The sequence below is a fragment of the Tupaia chinensis genome, unplaced genomic scaffold (assembly GCF_000334495.1).
Source record: "Tupaia chinensis unplaced genomic scaffold, TupChi_1.0 Scaffold000672_1, whole genome shotgun sequence".
Classification (NCBI taxonomy): Eukaryota; Metazoa; Chordata; class Mammalia; order Scandentia; family Tupaiidae; genus Tupaia; species Tupaia belangeri.
The window spans coordinates 182,341-201,970 of record NW_006160195.1 but is presented as its reverse complement, the minus strand read 5'-3'; the positions used below and the strand labels follow the sequence as shown (position 1 = coordinate 201,970).

The following is a 19,630-nucleotide window of genomic DNA, read 5'->3' as shown; positions in this document are numbered from 1 at the left end:
CTCCACCATTTCTGTTGCATTTGGGTCCCACCTGTATCAATTCATTTAATCACCTCTTCAAAGGTTCCAGTCACATCCTAAGTTACTGGCAATTAGTGCTTCAACATGAATTTTGAGGAGACATCATTCAGCCCATAACATACACACCCCAAGACAGAGTATTTCAACCGATAGGAATAGGATGTGCCAAAGCAGGGAGGGGGTAAAGAGTGTGGTGTGTTCAGCACAGCAAGAGCAGAGACTGAGCAAAGAGAAGGGGCCAGGGCTGAGAGGAGGCAGTGAGCTGGTGCATGAAGTCTTTGCTACCTACCCTCCACCCATGGAGAACACAGTCCTGCATAGCTGGACAGACTTTTTTTAAAGTGTTTTACATATGTGAACAGTGAGCTGTTGCTGACTAATCTGTCCTGTCCTTCTGGGCTTCACATTCTCTGTAAGAGAAAACCAGATGGCTCCTGGAAAAATCCATGTGTCTCTGTACCCCAAGTAGCCACATCATAGCAGGAACATCATGCTTTGGTCCTAATGCCTGTGGCATGGGAAGCCCCGTGGTTGACTTTGAGAAATGCCCACTAACTTATACAGCTTTAAACCTATGGCTTGTGATGTCAAATTATCCAACCATGGAGCAGCACCCCAAGTTGGAGAGAACACACGACAACCCCACCCCTCCCTTCTGGGTGCTGGACTTCTCAGTCGGGTGACAACACAATCCCCGCCTCTCTCACTGGACCATGAGAAGTACCACTGGAAAATGTCAGAGGCTTATGATCACATCTTCAAGTACATACTTGCTAATCCTCCCAATGAGAGCACTCACTTATTTGGTCAATAAATGTTTAGCACTTGCTATCCGGATTCATGGACTCGCCTGCACCTGCAGCTGCTGTCCGCCCATCTGCCTCCTGCCAGGCGGGTGAGGCTCTCGTGCCGGGCGGTTGAGACTTCCCCTACCCGAGGCAGCCTGCCCAAAGCCCTGGCTCCCTTCCCTCTTCCCTCCTCAGGAGCTTCCACTGCATATTACCCTGCCCCGCCTGCATCTTCACCCTCTCCTTCTCAGCATTTAAGCCTTACTTGTCAGCATTTAAATAAGTCTCTTGATCTTTAAAGAAAAAAAGGAACTATAAAAAAATTCTCGCTCAATCTCACTTTCCAGCTCCTTTCAACTTCTTTCTCCGCTGCTCTTTACCACCAACTTTCTTAAGAGTTATTTATGTTTCTCACTGCCTCTTCTGCTAGTTAAGTCCAACATATCCTTTATTCCCCACTTGACCCAGTTGAGAACTACTCACCGCTTGGATCTCAACTCAAACACCAGTCACCAAACAGTCTTCCCTGATTCCCAGAACAGGCTAGAGGCCGTGGTAACCAGATTCTCCTGGAGCTCTTAGCACTGTCCTAGGTAGAAGCCCAGCTGGTGAGCTGTGTAACAGACATGCTCTGTCATTGGCCAGACCTGGACATAACAATCCATCCACCAAAGCATGGAGTGTCATACCCAGGGCCTCCCTGGCATATGTGAAGCACATAGTAGGTACTTGACAAATGTTTCCTACGTGGACTAAAAGTTGACTGTGAGGCCTGCAACAGGCTATGGAGATTGATTAAAATACTTACCAAGGGCTTCCTAAATGTCTAGGATTGTTAAATAACTTTTATGCATTAATTCCTTTGATTCTCACAACCACCTATGTGGGAGGTATTATGATCCATTTTTTCTTTTTTTTTTCTTTTTTAATTTAGGTTTTTGCCATAGGGCATATATGCTTGCCAGAGAAAGACAGAGGAAGAGGGAGAACAAGTGAGAAATCATCCCCCAGGGAGGTAGCCACATCACAGTCCCTTCTCCTCCATTCTCCTCCTGGGATTTTGGGCATGCACATACACATGCCTGGTATGATTTTAAGCTACCAGGTTCTAAACTTGAACTGTGACCAGCCATATGGTAGTCCAGCGCCTTACCCACTACACTACTACACCACCTGCTGTCATTCTATAGATGATGAACCTGATGCCCAAGTAGGCTAAGCTGCCTGCCATGGTTACAAGCTAGTAAGGAGCAGAGCCAGGATACGAGCCTAGGCAGGCTCCAGGATTCATGCTCTAAACCCTATACCACCCTTCCTCTCCAGTCAGGCATCCTTACTAGGCTCTCTTATACGGGGACACCAGGAATAAGCCCTGCCCTCACAAAGCTTCTAGTCTAAGAGATGTCCACAACTGGATTTTCAAAAGTACACCAGGCTAGGCCTCTATCTTCAACGAAGGCAAGCAAGGTGGTCACTCCTGCTGGTTACGACCTTACAGTCTCGTGGTGTATCCCAGCAACCTCATGTGGGTCCTTGCTAGGTTTACAAAGGTGGTCACTCCTGCTGGTTACGACCTTACACTCGTGGTGTATCCCAGCAGCCTCATGTGGGTCCTTGCTAGGTTTACAGCCCCTCAGAATATAGCCATTGTCTGTGTAAAATGGAACCCACTGTTCATTAGGCACAAACCCGGTACCATCCTCAGGGCTATGTGAGGGAGGCAGTGTGGTCTCTGTCATTCAGATGAGAAAGCGCCAGAACTTTGCCTAATGTCACACAGCCAACAAAGTCTAACCCACAGCAGGGATGAGAACACGGCTATATTACCTCCTGTAAACTGTAGTCAGGCTTTCTTCCCTTGAATTGTATATTCTCGATCTCTTCATATCCTCTCTGGCCACACTATGACCAATAAGAAATACACTTTCTTTTTCTTTTTATTTTTTTTAGAGAGAGATTTTTTATATAGGGCATGTGCACTTGCAAGAGAGACAGAGAGAGATAGAAAGTGAGAAATCACCCCTCAGGGGGGATGGCCATGTTGCAATCCCTTCTCCTCCATTCTCCTCTTGGGATTTTGGGCATGTGTGTGAATACATGCTCAAACCATGGTCAACCACATGGCAGTCCAGTTCCTTAACCACTATGCCACCTGCTGGCCCCCCAAAATACACTTTCTAATGAACAACTGCATGGTGTGGTGTCCACTAACCACATAAGCACCTGAAATGTGGCTAGCCAACAAAAATGCACGCTAAATTTTGAAAACTTAGTATGTACAAAAAAAGTTATCTCATGAATAGTGTTTATAATGATTACATGTTGAAATGTTAACATTTGGATCTACTGGATTAAATAAAATATATTACTGAAATATTTGATTTCAACCATTCTATTTTACTTTTCATATTGCAACTAGTGGAAAAATCTAAACTTACCTATGGGGCTCACCTTTGTGGCTCACACTATGTCTACGGGGTAGCCCTTCTTTAAACGATAACAAATACCTAGGCGCTGTGGTGGATGGTGAATCTGGCAGCAGAGCTGTAAAACTGAATGGATAACAAAATTAAGTGGCAATAAGGAAAGTTCTTTGGTAATTTGCCGATGGAGAATGCTGGTGAAAATACTCAGCTTAAGGGAGAGGTGCATGAACTGGCTGAGGCCTTTCAGAGATGAATCCTGAGGCATTCCATGGAGCTTCAGGAGTACTATCGCCCAGGGTCTCAGCGAGAGCAAACTCCCATGTCATTGATAGCGAGAGAGAACATCCACAATTGCCCTAGGTCCTGCTTAGAAACCTGCTCCCAGAATCCACAGACCACATTGCCACGCCTCAGATCGAGCTTAGGTGTTAAACCATGACCTCTGATGGTGTGTTGTTGCTGCTCTTGTTCCTCAGGAGGATGCAGATGTGGAGTGGAAATTTGCCCGAGCAAAACTCTGGCTGTCTTACTTTGATGAAGGAAGAACTCTACCTGCTCCTTTTAATCTAGTGCCAAGTCCTAAATCATTTTATTATCTCATAATGAGAATCAAGATGTGCCTCATAAAACTCTGCAAATCTAAGGCCAAAAGCTGTGAAAATGACCTTGAAATGGGCATGCTGAATTCCAAATTCAGGGTAGGTAGCCTCCAGCTTATGAGCTGCAGAAGGGAATGTGGAGGTGTAATTGGGATGGTGGCCCCTGATGGAAGGGAAGTGTGCGTGGAGGGGGGCAGGGGGGACAGGCAGGAGAGGCACTGCTTTTCAGCATCAGCTGAGCACACCCACAAAGCTTCAGCTCCAGGAGAGGCTGCCTGTGGTACCGTTGCTGCCCCATGCAGTTCCTTAGAGAGGTGCATTGCTGGGGACTTAGCCAGCTGCTGCCTAGCTGCGCTGTGTCTCCAATGAGGGGAACTCCCTAGTGGGGCTGGAGGTAGATAGCTTTTCCCAGAAAGCACCTGGAGACTGAAAAAAAGGTTTCCCTGCCCCCTATCTTCCCATCCTGGAGATTCCCTCTGTTTATTAACATATTAAAAGCTCTGAGGAGTCCTGGAGGAACAATACCCACAAAACATCAGTTCAGTTCCTCCCAAATAAAGTTGAGCAAACAATATCCTGTGACCCTTGTTAACATCCTACAGAACCAAAGTCCCCACGGACAGTGTTCTAGGAAGCCGAGTAGCAGGGAATAAATTGGCCTCTGGAAGGTCCCATATGGGGACAGCCCCGTAAGTAGATACTCCTCAAGTCCTACCATATATGTATGATGTATATATTTTTTTCTTCCAGAAGACTCGCTACCAGGCTGGCCTGAGGAATTCTGAAAATCTGACAGCCAATAACACTTTCAGCAAACCCACCAGATACCAGGTACCACCCCCTTCCCAACCATACACAGAAGCAGATGCCACCAAGACCTGGGTTTAGTTCCTTGACTGTGTCATCCCTCAGAACAGTTTCATTCCTTCCTTCATTGAACACATGTATATTGAGTGCCAGGCTCTGTGCTTCTTCCTGGGGACACACCTCAGTGTGGTCCTACCACACTGAACCAGGTTCCTATCTTGATAGCACCTCCAGTCTAATGGGGAGAGAGGGAATGAACAAGTAAACACATAGATAAACATATAACTTCAAACTGGTAACAGTGCCAAGCACAAAACAGTAGTGTTCAGCTTTGCGCAGTGGCAGTATCGTAGCCAATGAGGTTTATCCGAGGCGCGATTATTGCTAATTGAAAACAGTAGTGTTCAGCTTTGCGCAGTGGCAGTATCGTAGCCAATGAGGTTTATCCGAGGCGCGATTATTGCTAATTGAAAACAGTAGTGTTCAGAAATGGGGGAAAATAGAGAGGTCCTGTTTAGACACAAAGAGGTGTCTTCAAGGAAAGAGCATTAGCCAAGACTTCATGGGCGAGAAAGAGACAGCCTGGTGGGGCCTTCCAGGTATAGGGGAAGAATTCCCAGAGGCCTGAGGGACGAAGCTTGACAGGTTCAGGACAGCTGGGCCCAGTGAGCAGGGGAGAGTGGAGGGAGATGAGGTCAGAGGGAAAGCCAGGGCTAATTTATGGTCAGAATGTGGATTTTATTCTCAGCTCTCTAAGAAGGTCATGAGGGGTAGTAACTTTGCAGGGGAGCAGAGATGATAAAATCATATTTATGCTTTAAAAAGCCACCAGACTGCTATAATGAGAGGAAACAAGTGAGGACAAGAGTGGGAGTGGGAGACCACTGAGGAAGATGTGACAGTCATCCAGGTACGAGGGATGGATGGTGCCTTGGACTGGGGTGAGTAGGGCAATGGAGAAAAGCAAATAAATTCAATAGAATCGCTCTGGATGTCTAGCCAACTAGACCTGGTGCTGGGTGGAGCAAGGGAGGGAGAGGCAGTACCCAGCATGACTCCTTGGTGTCTGTCTTAAGCAGCTACATGGATATTGGTGCCTTCAGTGAACACCTGACCTCAGACTGCCAGCCTGCCCAGTCTGTTGTTGTAGAAGTTAAGAAAAGACCTTTTGGAACCACTAGTTAGTGTAATGGCTATGTCACTGGACTCCCATGTAGTCGACCGTGGTTCGCATCCCGGACCCGGTAGCTTAATACTCATGCTGGTCGCATGTGCATGTGTGCTCAAGATCCCGAGAGGAGAATGGAGGAGAAGGGATTGCAGCGTGACCATCCCCCCAGGGGGTGATTTCTCGCTTTCTGTCTCTCTGTCTCTCTCTGTCTGGCGAGCACACGCGCCCTATAGCAAAAACCTCTCCCAAAAAAAGAAAAAAGAAAAGACCTTTCATGCTTGCAGGCCTTGCATTGCTTTTGGAAATGAATGTCAAATACCTGTATACATTTAACTCAGCTCATGAACCAGTGGTAAATAGTACCTCGGGTTATTGATTATAAAATAATAGGCAGGCCATTTTTATGCTGCCTCCCGATTCTATCCATGTTGATCATTTCCTATCAGATGGAAATGTGAAGCTCTCCTGAGCGTTCCTTTGGGCTGTGGTGACCTGTCCCTGGTGCCACCTTCCCAAAGGGAACAATTATAGACTTAGCACTTTCCAGACACAGGTCTCTAATTAAATCTCTCCCTCCATATTGCAGAAACCAGCTGTGCAGTTAGGAGAATTTAATTGTACAATTAAGAAACAGCTTATATCTCAAAGCACTTCTAGTTTTATCCGATGACACAGGCTAAAACTTGACAAAGGGCAAATCTTGTATTTAATTGTGCACAAAATTGGGACTGACCAGTTTGATCTGCTTTGAGTTATTTTACAGTCCAAATCCTTTGGTTAGTGGAAGGGTTTTTATTTCTCAGCTTCTCAGAGAGAAGTATAGATTACCTGTGTCATGGAAAAGATAGAAAACCCTAATAAGTTAGGGCCCCAGCTCTCCTGGGTTTTGAGCAGAATCAGCAACTGAAATAAAGGAAGATTGATTATGTGTGAATGCCCTGTACCCAGAATGAATCCTTTCTGGAACGAGACTGTTTTCAAAAGCAATCTCAGGGTGATCCGGCTCCTGTCCCCTCTCATCACTGGTTGAGTCCCTGCTGCCTTGAATCTCCCCCAAGAACTTCTTGTGATTACAGAGATCCCTGGTTTGCTGCTTAGGCTGCTGATGACCTTAGAAAGCTTTGTTCACCATGTATTTTGTGATTCCGCAGATAAAAGCCTGGGGCTATTTATTCAAATTGTGATAGGAAAAAGGAAGAAAGAAAAACCAAGCCAGTAGGCATCAGAGGGAAAGGGTTGAGAGGAAGCAGCTGAGAGCTGTGCACTCCCTGCATCTGTGCATCTGTACTTTACTCACCTCTGCTCAGCCACATGTAGACATTTTCCTGAGCCACCATCTGCTCACCAGAGCAGCAAACTTGGAGATAACACCGAACAACAGCGGGGAGAAGGCTAGATGCTAGCCCAGGTGCAGTCTCACGTATTCTTAGGAGACAGACACTGTCTGTAGCCCCTTTTAACAGATGAGGGAACTGAGGCTCAAGGGCTGAGGCCAGTCAGCTGGTTGAACTGAGGTCTCTCTGGCTCAGAAGGGCATCTCTTCCAGCACACCACACTGTCCAGGCTCATGCCTGTTACTCACCCTTACAGGGTTGCACCAGAGCCTTCCTTGGAGCCTGCCTCGCCTGTATCTGACAGTCACTAGGAAGAACTCTCTCTGAGCCTCCCTGCCTGCGGAGAGGGGGCAAAGGGCAGGAGGGGACACTTGTGTGCTTTTGCTATCACCGCAGCAGCAGACAGAGCAGAGGACAGACTTGGGCAGGGATCTGAGGATGGCTCCCCTGTGTTCTTGGGCCCATTGGTGGCTTTCCAGGTTACATTGCTTTTCCCCTAAAGCAGCTTCCAAGCATGCAGAGACCATGGCAAGCTTACTTCACTCTTTCTTACTATCCAGGTTGTACCCAGAACTGCCATTACCTGAACGTGTGCTCTGTCAGCCTCTCACACTGTCATGTTCTGAAGAATCCTGGGGCATCCGCAAGGACACAAAGATACTGTCATTCAGACATGTGTTATTTAACTTGTTCCTTCTCTTCATTAGTCTTGCTTGTTATGCTTGGGTGTTTATTTTAAGCTTCTAGGTCCTTCCACTTTTTTGAGCCCTTTGTTGGTAGGGAAGACAGTTTCTTTGGACCTCAGAAGTGCTCCGTGCTTTTCTTTCCATAGGCTTCAAAGTGTCTGAATTGTTATTTTCCACAAGACTAGTTCCTTGCTTTTATAATTTTTTTCCAGTCTGTGCTCTGTGGACGAGAAACCACGCAATGGAACAAAACCATGATAATGGTGCAATGGCCAACGTGTGCTTCTCAGAGCTATTCTGTGGCCTGGTCAAAGACCCAGTGCATCAGTTTGGGGGGGAGGGGTGTACAGACACCATGTACTTACTCTTTGAGAGGTACATTTCTCCATGGATAAAGCAAACAAGCCACATCCTTGAAAAGTCACAATCTTTATGATCTGATCTCTTTGCTGAAAGCCCCGTGGGGAGTCCTCTTTTTCACCTTCTAGATGGCCTTTACTGTGGAGATCAAAACGAATAGGATAGGCAACCTGCCAGTGCTTATTTCTTCCATTCTGGTGTTTGACAAACTTCAGTTTCACAGATGACTTGTCCTGTGATACATTTTGTCCACTCTCTTCCAAATGTTCCTCAATTCTGTCTTGGTAGGTGGCAAAATTGCTTCCCTTTGGATTCTACTTCATTGTCCATCTTCAACATACATTCTGTGTTCTCTTCCTTATCTGTGTTCTTAGCTGCCCTGGCTTCACAGAGCAAGCTGCCTCTCCTATAGAGAGACTTTCTATGTTCTCTCCACCACCAGCTGCCAGAGACCTCCTGGCCCCTCAGAATCTAGGCTCGGAGATCTGTGTGCCTGGAGTAGTTTTTCCCTGGAGTAGTTCTGCCTGAGAGAACCATTCTTACCTACTGTGCTTCTCCTTTTCATCCACTTGAGTGTTCTTTTGCCTGAGTAACATCACTGAGTATACTCACTTCCAGTACTTGCTAACTGCGTGGGGGCAGGGTGAGGAGACTTGTTTACCAGCAAGGACATACTAGCCAGGGGAAAGTTCATTACTGTCATCAAATGAAAGAACTCTATGGAAGACACCAAAGTGGTATCTTGAACTCATCACAAAGGAACATATGAAGGAGGGGAGGGTTTCCATGGCCATCTTTTTCGGAAACACATATCCTCTGTGGCACCTGTATTAAATTGAACTTTGGGACATTTTCCAACCACATCAAACTTTCTGATGACAAGAACGGCATCTTGCTCTTGTAAATCCAAATTGTCTCACATTCACAAAAGAGGAAAGGCCAGGTCTCCAGGAAAACCTGAGGTCTCTAAGAAGTGGTAGACAGTCATGCTGCTCTCCCTGAAGGTTGCTGTCATTCCTGTGAGTGACCTGGGGCTGAGGAGAAAAGCCAGGGGAGCCCTGCATATCTGCTGTGCTCATCCAATTCTGCCTCTGCCTGAGGCATAAACCTTTGCTTTTCTACCCTTTGAATCTCAAGTCTGGACATCTTAACTCAGGTCAAGCCTTCCAGTGCCCAAGTTCAGGGTCATGAGCATTCATACCGGTGCTAGACCAGGGCCCCTTTTTCCTAAGGGTTTGACCATTGGCTGAGGTCATCTATCCTCTGAAATCTAGCAAGGCTTCCTCCTGTAAAAAGACTTGGTACCCAGAAGTGGCCCACACACCCTTTGACTAACAGGAGCCAGCATCTCATGCCCTAAACCATCTTACACTTAGTCTTTATCTTAAGCTCAGAGACCCAGCTTTGGCTTCCATTTTGGTGAAAGCCCAGATCAGCCACTTCCCAGTCTTCCCAGTCGTATGACCCTGGAGAAGTCACGTTGGTCTTGGGGCCTCAGAGTTCTCATCTGTAAATGGAGATGACAATTCCATGTCACTGAGTCTCTCTCTGAAGCATGCACATGCGCGGGGAAGGTTTCAAAAGCCACTGGATCCAGGACTTGAACCTTGGCCACACAGTCAGCCATGTGAGAGCCAGCACTTCAACCTGCACACTACCTGATGGCCCCAACTGAAGAACTTCCAATTCTTAAGGTTTGCCTTGAAAAGTCAAGAAGTTTTAACTAGGATCTCTGACTTGTATAAGATTGATAGTATGCACCTGAAGAATACTTCTGAATTTCTTATTCAGTAAAAATGGCAGGTACTAAGGTACATGGATTTTTTTTTTTTTTCTGTGAAAACTAGTTTAGGACAAAGGTTTTCTTTGGTTTGGTTTGGGTTCTCCAATTCAATGTAAAAACAGCATTATTGAATCACATGAAAAGGTATACAGCCTTACCACCTAGAAACCTGCTTCGCTGACTAGAAGAATGGCTGTGGGGAACCCAGCACTGCAGCTGAACCACTAACATGGCCAGACCCAGGCCTCCCTGCAAAGGAGCAGCAGGAAGCAACTTGCTAATCAACTGCTCAGCCTGAAATTAGATCACACCTCAAACTGCAGAGCCCACTAAACCATGAGCCCACAGGCGGAATGAACTGACCTAGAGTCATGTAGACAGCCTTGGTTGAGTTCAGGTGAAATCTTGGAATTACAGGCTAGAGTTATTTCTTGGCAAGGTTTTCACCATGAAAGGCATGGAGAGAACCACCAGTTGGTGATAATTATGAGTTTAATCCTTTTTTTCTGGAGAGCTGTAGGGCACGTGCGCTCGCCAGGAAGACAGAGAGAGACAGAGAGACAGAAAGCAAGAAATCACCCCCCAGGGGGGATGGCCACACCGCAATCCCTTCTCCTCTCGGGATCTTGGGCACACACGCACATGCACCCAGCGTGAGTTTATGCTGCCAGGTCCAGGACTTGAACCACGGTCGACTACATGGGAGTCCAGTGACATAGCCATTATGCTAACTGCTGGTCCCAATTATGAGTTAAATCTTCCAGCACTTTGCATCCACTTCACTTCACTTTGATTTGCAAGAAGCTTTTCCTGAGTCCATGCAGTCAGAACTTATCAACCTGCTTGACATCACACAGTAAAGTGAGGGACAGGATTCAGGTCCCTACAGGTTTCTTCAATCTAGAAGATGCTGCCTCAGTCCCCAAGTCCTCAGGTGTGACCAGGTAGGAGGAGGTAGCAGGAAGGGAGGACCAACAGGCAGGGAAATCCCTTGTTCTTTTCTGTGCTGCTCATTTCTGGCAAGATTCAGAAGTCTCAGCTACCAGAATCTTGCAGTCTCACGTATTCTTAGGAGACAGACACTGTCTGTAGCCCCTTTTAACAGATGAGGGAACTGAGGCTCAAGGGCTGAGGCCAGTCAGCTGGTTGAACTGAGGTCTCTCTGGCTCAGAAGGGCATCTCTTCCAGCACACCACACTGTCCAGGCTCATGCCTGTTACTCACCCTTACAGGGTTGCACCAGAGCCTTCCTTGGAGCCTGCCTCGCCTGTATCTGACAGTCACTAGGAAGAACTCTCTCTGAGCCTCCCTGCCTGCGGAGAGGGGGCAAAGGGCAGGAGGGGACACTTGTGTGCTTTTGCTATCACCGCAGCAGCAGACAGAGCAGAGGACAGACTTGGGCAGGGATCTGAGGATGGCTCCCCTGTGTTCTTGGGCCCATTGGTGGCTTTCCAGGTTACATTGCTTTTCCCCTAAAGCAGCTTCCAAGCATGCAGAGACCATGGCAAGCTTACTTCACTCTTTCTTACTATCCAGGTTGTACCCAGAACTGCCATTACCTGAACGTGTGCTCTGTCAGCCTCTCACACTGTCATGTTCTGAAGAATCCTGGGGCATCCGCAAGGACACAAAGATACTGTCATTCAGACATGTGTTATTTAACTTGTTCCTTCTCTTCATTAGTCTTGCTTGTTATGCTTGGGTGTTTATTTTAAGCTTCTAGGTCCTTCCACTTTTTTGAGCCCTTTGTTGGTAGGGAAGACAGTTTCTTTGGACCTCAGAAGTGCTCCGTGCTTTTCTTTCCATAGGCTTCAAAGTGTCTGAATTGTTATTTTCCACAAGACTAGTTCCTTGCTTTTATAATTTTTTTCCAGTCTGTGCTCTGTGGACGAGAAACCACGCAATGGAACAAAACCATGATAATGGTGCAATGGCCAACGTGTGCTTCTCAGAGCTATTCTGTGGCCTGGTCAAAGACCCAGTGCATCAGTTTGGGGGGGAGGGGTGTACAGACACCATGTACTTACTCTTTGAGAGGTACATTTCTCCATGGATAAAGCAAACAAGCCACATCCTTGAAAAGTCACAATCTTTATGATCTGATCTCTTTGCTGAAAGCCCCGTGGGGAGTCCTCTTTTTCACCTTCTAGATGGCCTTTACTGTGGAGATCAAAACGAATAGGATAGGCAACCTGCCAGTGCTTATTTCTTCCATTCTGGTGTTTGACAAACTTCAGTTTCACAGATGACTTGTCCTGTGATACATTTTGTCCACTCTCTTCCAAATGTTCCTCAATTCTGTCTTGGTAGGTGGCAAAATTGCTTCCCTTTGGATTCTACTTCATTGTCCATCTTCAACATACATTCTGTGTTCTCTTCCTTATCTGTGTTCTTAGCTGCCCTGGCTTCACAGAGCAAGCTGCCTCTCCTATAGAGAGACTTTCTATGTTCTCTCCACCACCAGCTGCCAGAGACCTCCTGGCCCCTCAGAATCTAGGCTCGGAGATCTGTGTGCCTGGAGTAGTTTTTCCCTGGAGTAGTTCTGCCTGAGAGAACCATTCTTACCTACTGTGCTTCTCCTTTTCATCCACTTGAGTGTTCTTTTGCCTGAGTAACATCACTGAGTATACTCACTTCCAGTACTTGCTAACTGCGTGGGGGCAGGGTGAGGAGACTTGTTTACCAGCAAGGACATACTAGCCAGGGGAAAGTTCATTACTGTCATCAAATGAAAGAACTCTATGGAAGACACCAAAGTGGTATCTTGAACTCATCACAAAGGAACATATGAAGGAGGGGAGGGTTTCCATGGCCATCTTTTTCGGAAACACATATCCTCTGTGGCACCTGTATTAAATTGAACTTTGGGACATTTTCCAACCACATCAAACTTTCTGATGACAAGAACGGCATCTTGCTCTTGTAAATCCAAATTGTCTCACATTCACAAAAGAGGAAAGGCCAGGTCTCCAGGAAAACCTGAGGTCTCTAAGAAGTGGTAGACAGTCATGCTGCTCTCCCTGAAGGTTGCTGTCATTCCTGTGAGTGACCTGGGGCTGAGGAGAAAAGCCAGGGGAGCCCTGCATATCTGCTGTGCTCATCCAATTCTGCCTCTGCCTGAGGCATAAACCTTTGCTTTTCTACCCTTTGAATCTCAAGTCTGGACATCTTAACTCAGGTCAAGCCTTCCAGTGCCCAAGTTCAGGGTCATGAGCATTCATACCGGTGCTAGACCAGGGCCCCTTTTTCCTAAGGGTTTGACCATTGGCTGAGGTCATCTATCCTCTGAAATCTAGCAAGGCTTCCTCCTGTAAAAAGACTTGGTACCCAGAAGTGGCCCACACACCCTTTGACTAACAGGAGCCAGCATCTCATGCCCTAAACCATCTTACACTTAGTCTTTATCTTAAGCTCAGAGACCCAGCTTTGGCTTCCATTTTGGTGAAAGCCCAGATCAGCCACTTCCCAGTCTTCCCAGTCATATGACCCTGGAGAAGTCACGTTGGTCTTGGGGCCTCAGAGTTCTCATCTGTAAATGGAGATGACAATTCCATGTCACTGAGTCTCTGAGAGGAGTCAGTGAGATCATTTTTCTGGAAGAAACTAATATGATCCTTCTGTAGGAAGCACTATCATCCATTTGTTTCTTTGCTTCTTTTTCATCCTTTCTTCATTCTCCCTGGAGGGCGACTCTGCCTTGGAGGCTCAGAAGCAAGATCTCACCTATTCCAAACAAATGGAGTTTGAGGAGTATGTTGTGTGTTTAATCATATCGTGGGGAAGAGTTGTAAAAAGTTGAGCTAATCATCTTACACTGAAATTCGATGTGCTCATAGGCAGGAAGGATTGTGATTGCTGCTGTACTTATGGAGGGACTGCACTCAACGCCTGCACTTCTCATCTCTGGCTTGTCTTTGTACATCAAATATAAGGGCTGCTTAAATGATGGATCCAAAAGATGAAGAACTTATTTTATTTATTTATTTGTTTGTTTGCTTGTTTTGTAGCTTTTGCTACTGGGCAAGTGCACTTGTCAGAGAGAGAGAGAGAGAGCAAGAAAGTGAGAAAGTACCCCCTAGGGGGATGGCCATGCTGCAGTCCCTTCTCCTCCATTCTCTTGTTGGGATTCTGGGCACGCGTGCACATGTACCTGGCAGGATTCTCAAGCCACTGGATCCAGGACTTGAACCTTGGCCACACAGTCAGCCATGTGAGAGCCAGCACTTCAACCTGCACACTACCTGATGGCCCCAACTGAAGAACTTCCAATTCTTAAGGTTTGCCTTGAAAAGTCAAGAAGTTTTAACTAGGATCTCTGACTTGTATAAGATTGATAGTATGCACCTGAAGAATACTTCTGAATTTCTTATTCAGTAAAAATGGCAGGTACTAAGGTACATGGATTTTTTTTTTTTTTCTGTGAAAACTAGTTTAGGACAAAGGTTTTCTTTGGTTTGGTTTGGGTTCTCCAATTCAATGTAAAAACAGCATTATTGAATCACATGAAAAGGTATACAGCCTTACCACCTAGAAACCTGCTTCGCTGACTAGAAGAATGGCTGTGGGGAACCCAGCACTGCAGCTGAACCACTAACATGGCCAGACCCAGGCCTCCCTGCAAAGGAGCAGCAGGAAGCAACTTGCTAATCAACTGCTCAGCCTGAAATTAGATCACACCTCAAACTGCAGAGCCCACTAAACCATGAGCCCACAGGCGGAATGAACTGACCTAGAGTCATGTAGACAGCCTTGGTTGAGTTCAGGTGAAATCTTGGAATTACAGGCTAGAGTTATTTCTTGGCAAGGTTTTCACCATGAAAGGCATGGAGAGAACCACCAGTTGGTGATAATTATGAGTTTAATCCTTTTTTTCTGGAGAGCTGTAGGGCACGTGCGCTCGCCAGGAAGACAGAGAGAGACAGAGAGACAGAAAGCAAGAAATCACCCCCCAGGGGGGATGGCCACACCGCAATCCCTTCTCCTCTCGGGATCTTGGGCACACACGCACATGCACCCAGCGTGAGTTTATGCTGCCAGGTCCAGGACTTGAACCACGGTCGACTACATGGGAGTCCAGTGACATAGCCATTATGCTAACTGCTGGTCCCAATTATGAGTTAAATCTTCCAGCACTTTGCATCCACTTCACTTCACTTTGATTTGCAAGAAGCTTTTCCTGAGTCCATGCAGTCAGAACTTATCAACCTGCTTGACATCACACAGTAAAGTGAGGGACAGGATTCAGGTCCCTACAGGTTTCTTCAATCTAGAAGATGCTGCCTCAGTCCCCAAGTCCTCAGGTGTGACCAGGTAGGAGGAGGTAGCAGGAAGGGAGGACCAACAGGCAGGGAAATCCCTTGTTCTTTTCTGTGCTGCTCATTTCTGGCAAGATTCAGAAGTCTCAGCTACCAGAATCTTTTTAAATCCTGTGATTTCACAGGAACCCTGGAACTACTAGCTGGCAAAACCCAAAGTTCACCTCCTGCAATCTTTCTTACACTTGGCTCTATTCTTGGTGTCTCTTAAGTGTTTATTCATGCCTCATTTTCTCAAAAAAAAAAATGCAGTATCTGCATAATAAATGGAACGTGAGGGCCAAACATTTCTCCCCCAGTGTGGCTGGCTGCAGAGTGTCAGGCCTATGACATTTCAAGGGAAGTGCTATCTCTGTAAAACCTCCTGGGAGTTATATCTGCTCTGCTTCTCAGTTTTTCTTTTCTTTTTAAGTTTTGCCAGAGGGCACATGCATTCACTGGAAAGAGAGCAGTAAAATGAGAAAACAGCCCCCACACACATGAGGAATAGTCATGCCCCAGTCTCTTCTCCTCCATGTCTTCTTCTGGGACTTTGGGCATGCACACACACTTCTCCAGCATGTTTTTTAAGTTATCGGGGCTGGGACTTGAACTATATAGTCAGCCACGTGCAATCCAGCCACCTTAACCACCATGCCACTGACTGGCCCCAGGTAGCTTTTCAAGATACAGTGATCTCATCCTCCAATCCTGGTCCAACATCTGTACCAAGCAAATCTCCTCTCTTGAACAGGGCACTCTGCACCTTGAAGGCATGCAGTTGCCCTGGGCTGGTCTGCCAACGCCTCCCATATTCCCTTCTTGAAACAGAACTGGAAAATGATTGGTCAGGATGCAGTCAGGCCTAGGACCCTCGACAGTGCCATGGATCTGAGATGATTCATGTGTATCCTGTCTCTACTCTCTTTCTCTCACTCTGGTTCAGCTTCCTACTGTTGAGAGCTGTCCTGTTGGATGAGGTGGATGTTGAATTTAGGCAGATTATTGGTAAATGAAGAGACTGGCCAGGTTTCCCCACCAGGCAGGGCACTCTCCAGAGTGAGGCAAAAGAATAGAGGGGTTCCCTGCAGCCCCTGAGGCACTGCAAGAGGAGGTGGCCTTGGGTTAAACCATGCTGGCTGCCTCTGTGCTAGGCCAGGCTTCTCTGATGCCTTCCTTGTTTCACATTTCAGAAAATCATGAAGCGGCTCATAAAAAGATACGTCCTGAAGGCCCAGGTGGACAGAGAAAATGACGAAGTCAATGAGGGTAAGTGATTACAGTAGCACCCGTGTAGTACCCTGAAAAACAAAGCTCTGCAGGTCAGAAGCTAGACAGGTCTCCCAGGGTTAACATCAGGGTTAACACGTGATGAGGCACTGTCCTTTCCTGCTGGCTCTAGAGGAGGTTTGGTCTCTTTGGTCCTGCAGGTGTGGGCAGAATTCATTTCCCATGAAATGAGGTTGCAGCCTGAGGTCTGCACTTCCTCCATGGCCCCAGCTGGGCTGCCTTGAGTTCTCACCTACAGCCACCCTCCAGTCTGTGCCCATAGCCAGGAGCAGGGCGCAGGATCCCCTCATGCTGCCACCTCCACCTATCCTCTGTCATCCCATCTCTCTGACCCACCTCTCTGCCTCCCTTCTCCATCTTGAAGTGTTTGATTAGATTGGGCCCACAGGGTAATCCAAATAACCTCCCAATTTTAAGGTCACCTAATCCCATTTGTGGCCTCAGTTCCCATTTGCCAAGTAACATTGCCATGTGCACAAGTGGGACACCAGTGATGAAGGGTGGGGACATTTCGGGAGTGGAGGGCATTCTTCTTCCCACTGCAGTGGTGGCTGAGTTCAGGATGGCCCAGCACCTCCGTGCATGCCGAGTGGGCAGATTTACACCTTACCCCTTGGAGGTGGCCACCAGCTCAGTTCCAGCTGGCCTTGCCCCGCCTCAGCTCCAGGCTCTCAGCCTCTGCTACCAGTAACTTTTCTCAAAGTATTCCCCCCATCTTAGAACCTGTTGTGAAAACACAGATCTCAGACCCCCGCCCACACTTAAGGAAGCCGTTGTCTGGGGTGGGGCTGGGGCCCACATTTGGAAAACAACTCCAGGTGATTCTGATGCACATTGAAGCTTTTTAACTAATTTATTTTCACTCTTTGGGTTATTTTCCACTGTATTTTAAGCAGTTACTCTTAAGTGAAAAACAAATTACCATATACCAGATCATTAATCTTCATGAACCACCTAGGATAAATATTTGCCACGTAGAAACCACATCATCCATGAGAGAAGGCACAGAGTCTCCCTTTCCCTTGGCTCACAGGGCTGGCAGAAGAGCTTGGACATTGAGTTGCCCTCTGCTTTGTCCTGGGGCACCCAGCATGCAGCTCAACAGTGACTGAGCTAGCCTCTGGGCTGACATTGTCTAGGGGCCGAACAGCAGCTCATCGGCCCACTGCTACTGGGAGCCTCAGACATAAAATGACAGCCAGTTGTCACACCAGCCGGCCTCAGCTGTGTGCAACTGAGTGATGTGAATGTAACTGATCACAAAAGGTGAGGACGCCCAGGTGCTGAGCCAGTTAAGTTATACAACGAAAAGGAGGCTCAGCGAAGCCCGAGGGGAAAAAACCGGATTTATGTGCATTGGTCGAGGCAGCTCATCCCGTACCTGTAGGACCTCTGCATGTCATGTCATATATGGGAAGCAGACCTGAAAAAGAGATGAGGAATGTATCCCCAGGTAGTGAGCTCCCACCTGAGTCAAGTCCAGTACTACAGTATAGGAAAGGACCTTTTGGCCCCTCTGTGGTTAATAAGAAGATCCCCACGACCCAGACCCAATGGACTTCTAATCACATGGCTCACCATGGAAATAAAAAGTGGAGGCCCCTCTAGGTGCTGCCTCGTTATGGACGAAGGTGCCAGTAGGCATTTGGACAGCTCATGCCAGTGAGGCAGTGCAGCTCATGTGGCCTGAGTGGACCCTGCTCACTCTTGAAAGCTGCCCAGGTCTGTGGCTGCACCCACTATACTGAGCTGTCCTCTTCAGGCTCCTGGGAGCTTCTCCTTCTGCAGGTTCCAGCAGCAAGACAACAGAGCACCATGAAAATAAACATTCCAGTTAATGAGGGTGTTGCTCAGAGTCTTGAAATCTGCCTTTAATAGCTCCAAGGCCAACATTCTAGCAATTATTACATAAAATAGGTGCTAGACGCACTTCACAATTCTGATGCAACTCCTCCTTCGAATCTCTAAACGCAGGCTCTCCAGGAATGGGAGGAGAAGGGTTTTAAATGGATGAATGTGTCCCTCAGTGGGGGGAGTTGGTGGTGCTAAGATCAAAATAGAGCTCCCATTGCCTCCCCTCCACCCCGGGGGGCTGGGCCAGCAACCTGGCACTCCGCTGGAAGGATGTGCACCCCTCATGCATGTGGGATGAGCCCCTTCCTTGTGCCTGCTCCTCCTCAGCACATCTCACATGTCCTTGCAGGTGAGCTGAAGGAAATCAAGCAAGATATCTCCAGCCTGCGTTACGAACTTCTTGAAGAGAAGTCTCAAGCTACTGGCGAGCTGGCAGACCTGATCCAACAGCTCAGTGAGAAATTTGGAAAGAACTTAAACAAAGACCACCTGAGGGTGAACAAGGGCAAAGACATTTAGCAGCCCATGTCGGCATCTGTGACTTCTACCAGCATTCCAAGGCCAGGCTGGATGCCCTGGCCACCAGCCCTGGTGGGGAGCAGTCCCCAGCCCACCCCTGTAGGACATGAAGGGGAGCCACTGGCTCAGTCTCGAGCAGCGTCGCTGCCCTGACGTCTCCAGCCCAGTGGCCTGCCTGGACCCAGGATCAATGTGACCTACGTGGTCGGGGGAGAAAAGCTAGCACAGGAGGAGGGGAGGACATGCCCCCAACACATGTGAGGCCTTCGGTCCGGCAGCGAGTTGCATCCCCGTGGGCAGAGCAGGAAACGGCCATCTTCGATGCACACATGTGCCCTCCCACTGCAGTGGGACGGCCGCTTGGCTGCATCCTGGGAGACAGACCACCTCATCCTGCGAGCCCCTTGCCGCTCCCTCCCCGCATCCACACACACATTCAACCAGAACCGGGAGGTGACCTGTGATCTATTCTTAAGTGCCAGATGAGAACACAGATAGCCTAATAGCAAAATAGTTCTATTTGTTTATAAGAAAAAAGTTGAAAAATCCTAAATCAAAAATTGTACTGTAGGTAGCACTGTTTAGAAAACAACAAAATCCAAATGATGTATTTTTACCTTTATTAAGATTATCTTGTATTTACTATTTTTACCTAAAATGGCAAGAAATAAAATTACCTCATAATAGCTTGGGGAGTC

At 47.4% G+C, this 19,630-nt stretch overlaps 1 protein-coding gene and 2 pseudogenes across 1 annotated transcript in view; all 3 read left to right on the top strand.

Annotated features, from left to right (window-relative positions):
• TRPC7 (transient receptor potential cation channel subfamily C member 7) overlaps nt 1–19,379 on the top strand; it is a 168,094-nt gene extending 148,715 nt beyond the window's left edge. The window contains 4 exon segments of the mRNA XM_027776423.1: nt 3,712–3,933; nt 4,585–4,665; nt 16,463–16,538; nt 18,763–19,379. Of these exon segments, the coding sequence (XP_027632224.1) occupies nt 3,712–3,933; nt 4,585–4,665; nt 16,463–16,538; nt 18,763–18,932 (549 nt within the window). The 3' untranslated portion in view covers nt 18,933–19,379.
• LOC114009970 (uncharacterized) lies at nt 4,969–5,047 on the top strand (annotated as a pseudogene).
• Nucleotides 5,048–5,134, top strand: LOC114009969 (uncharacterized; annotated as a pseudogene).
• Nucleotides 19,380–19,630: the final 251 nt, after the last annotated feature.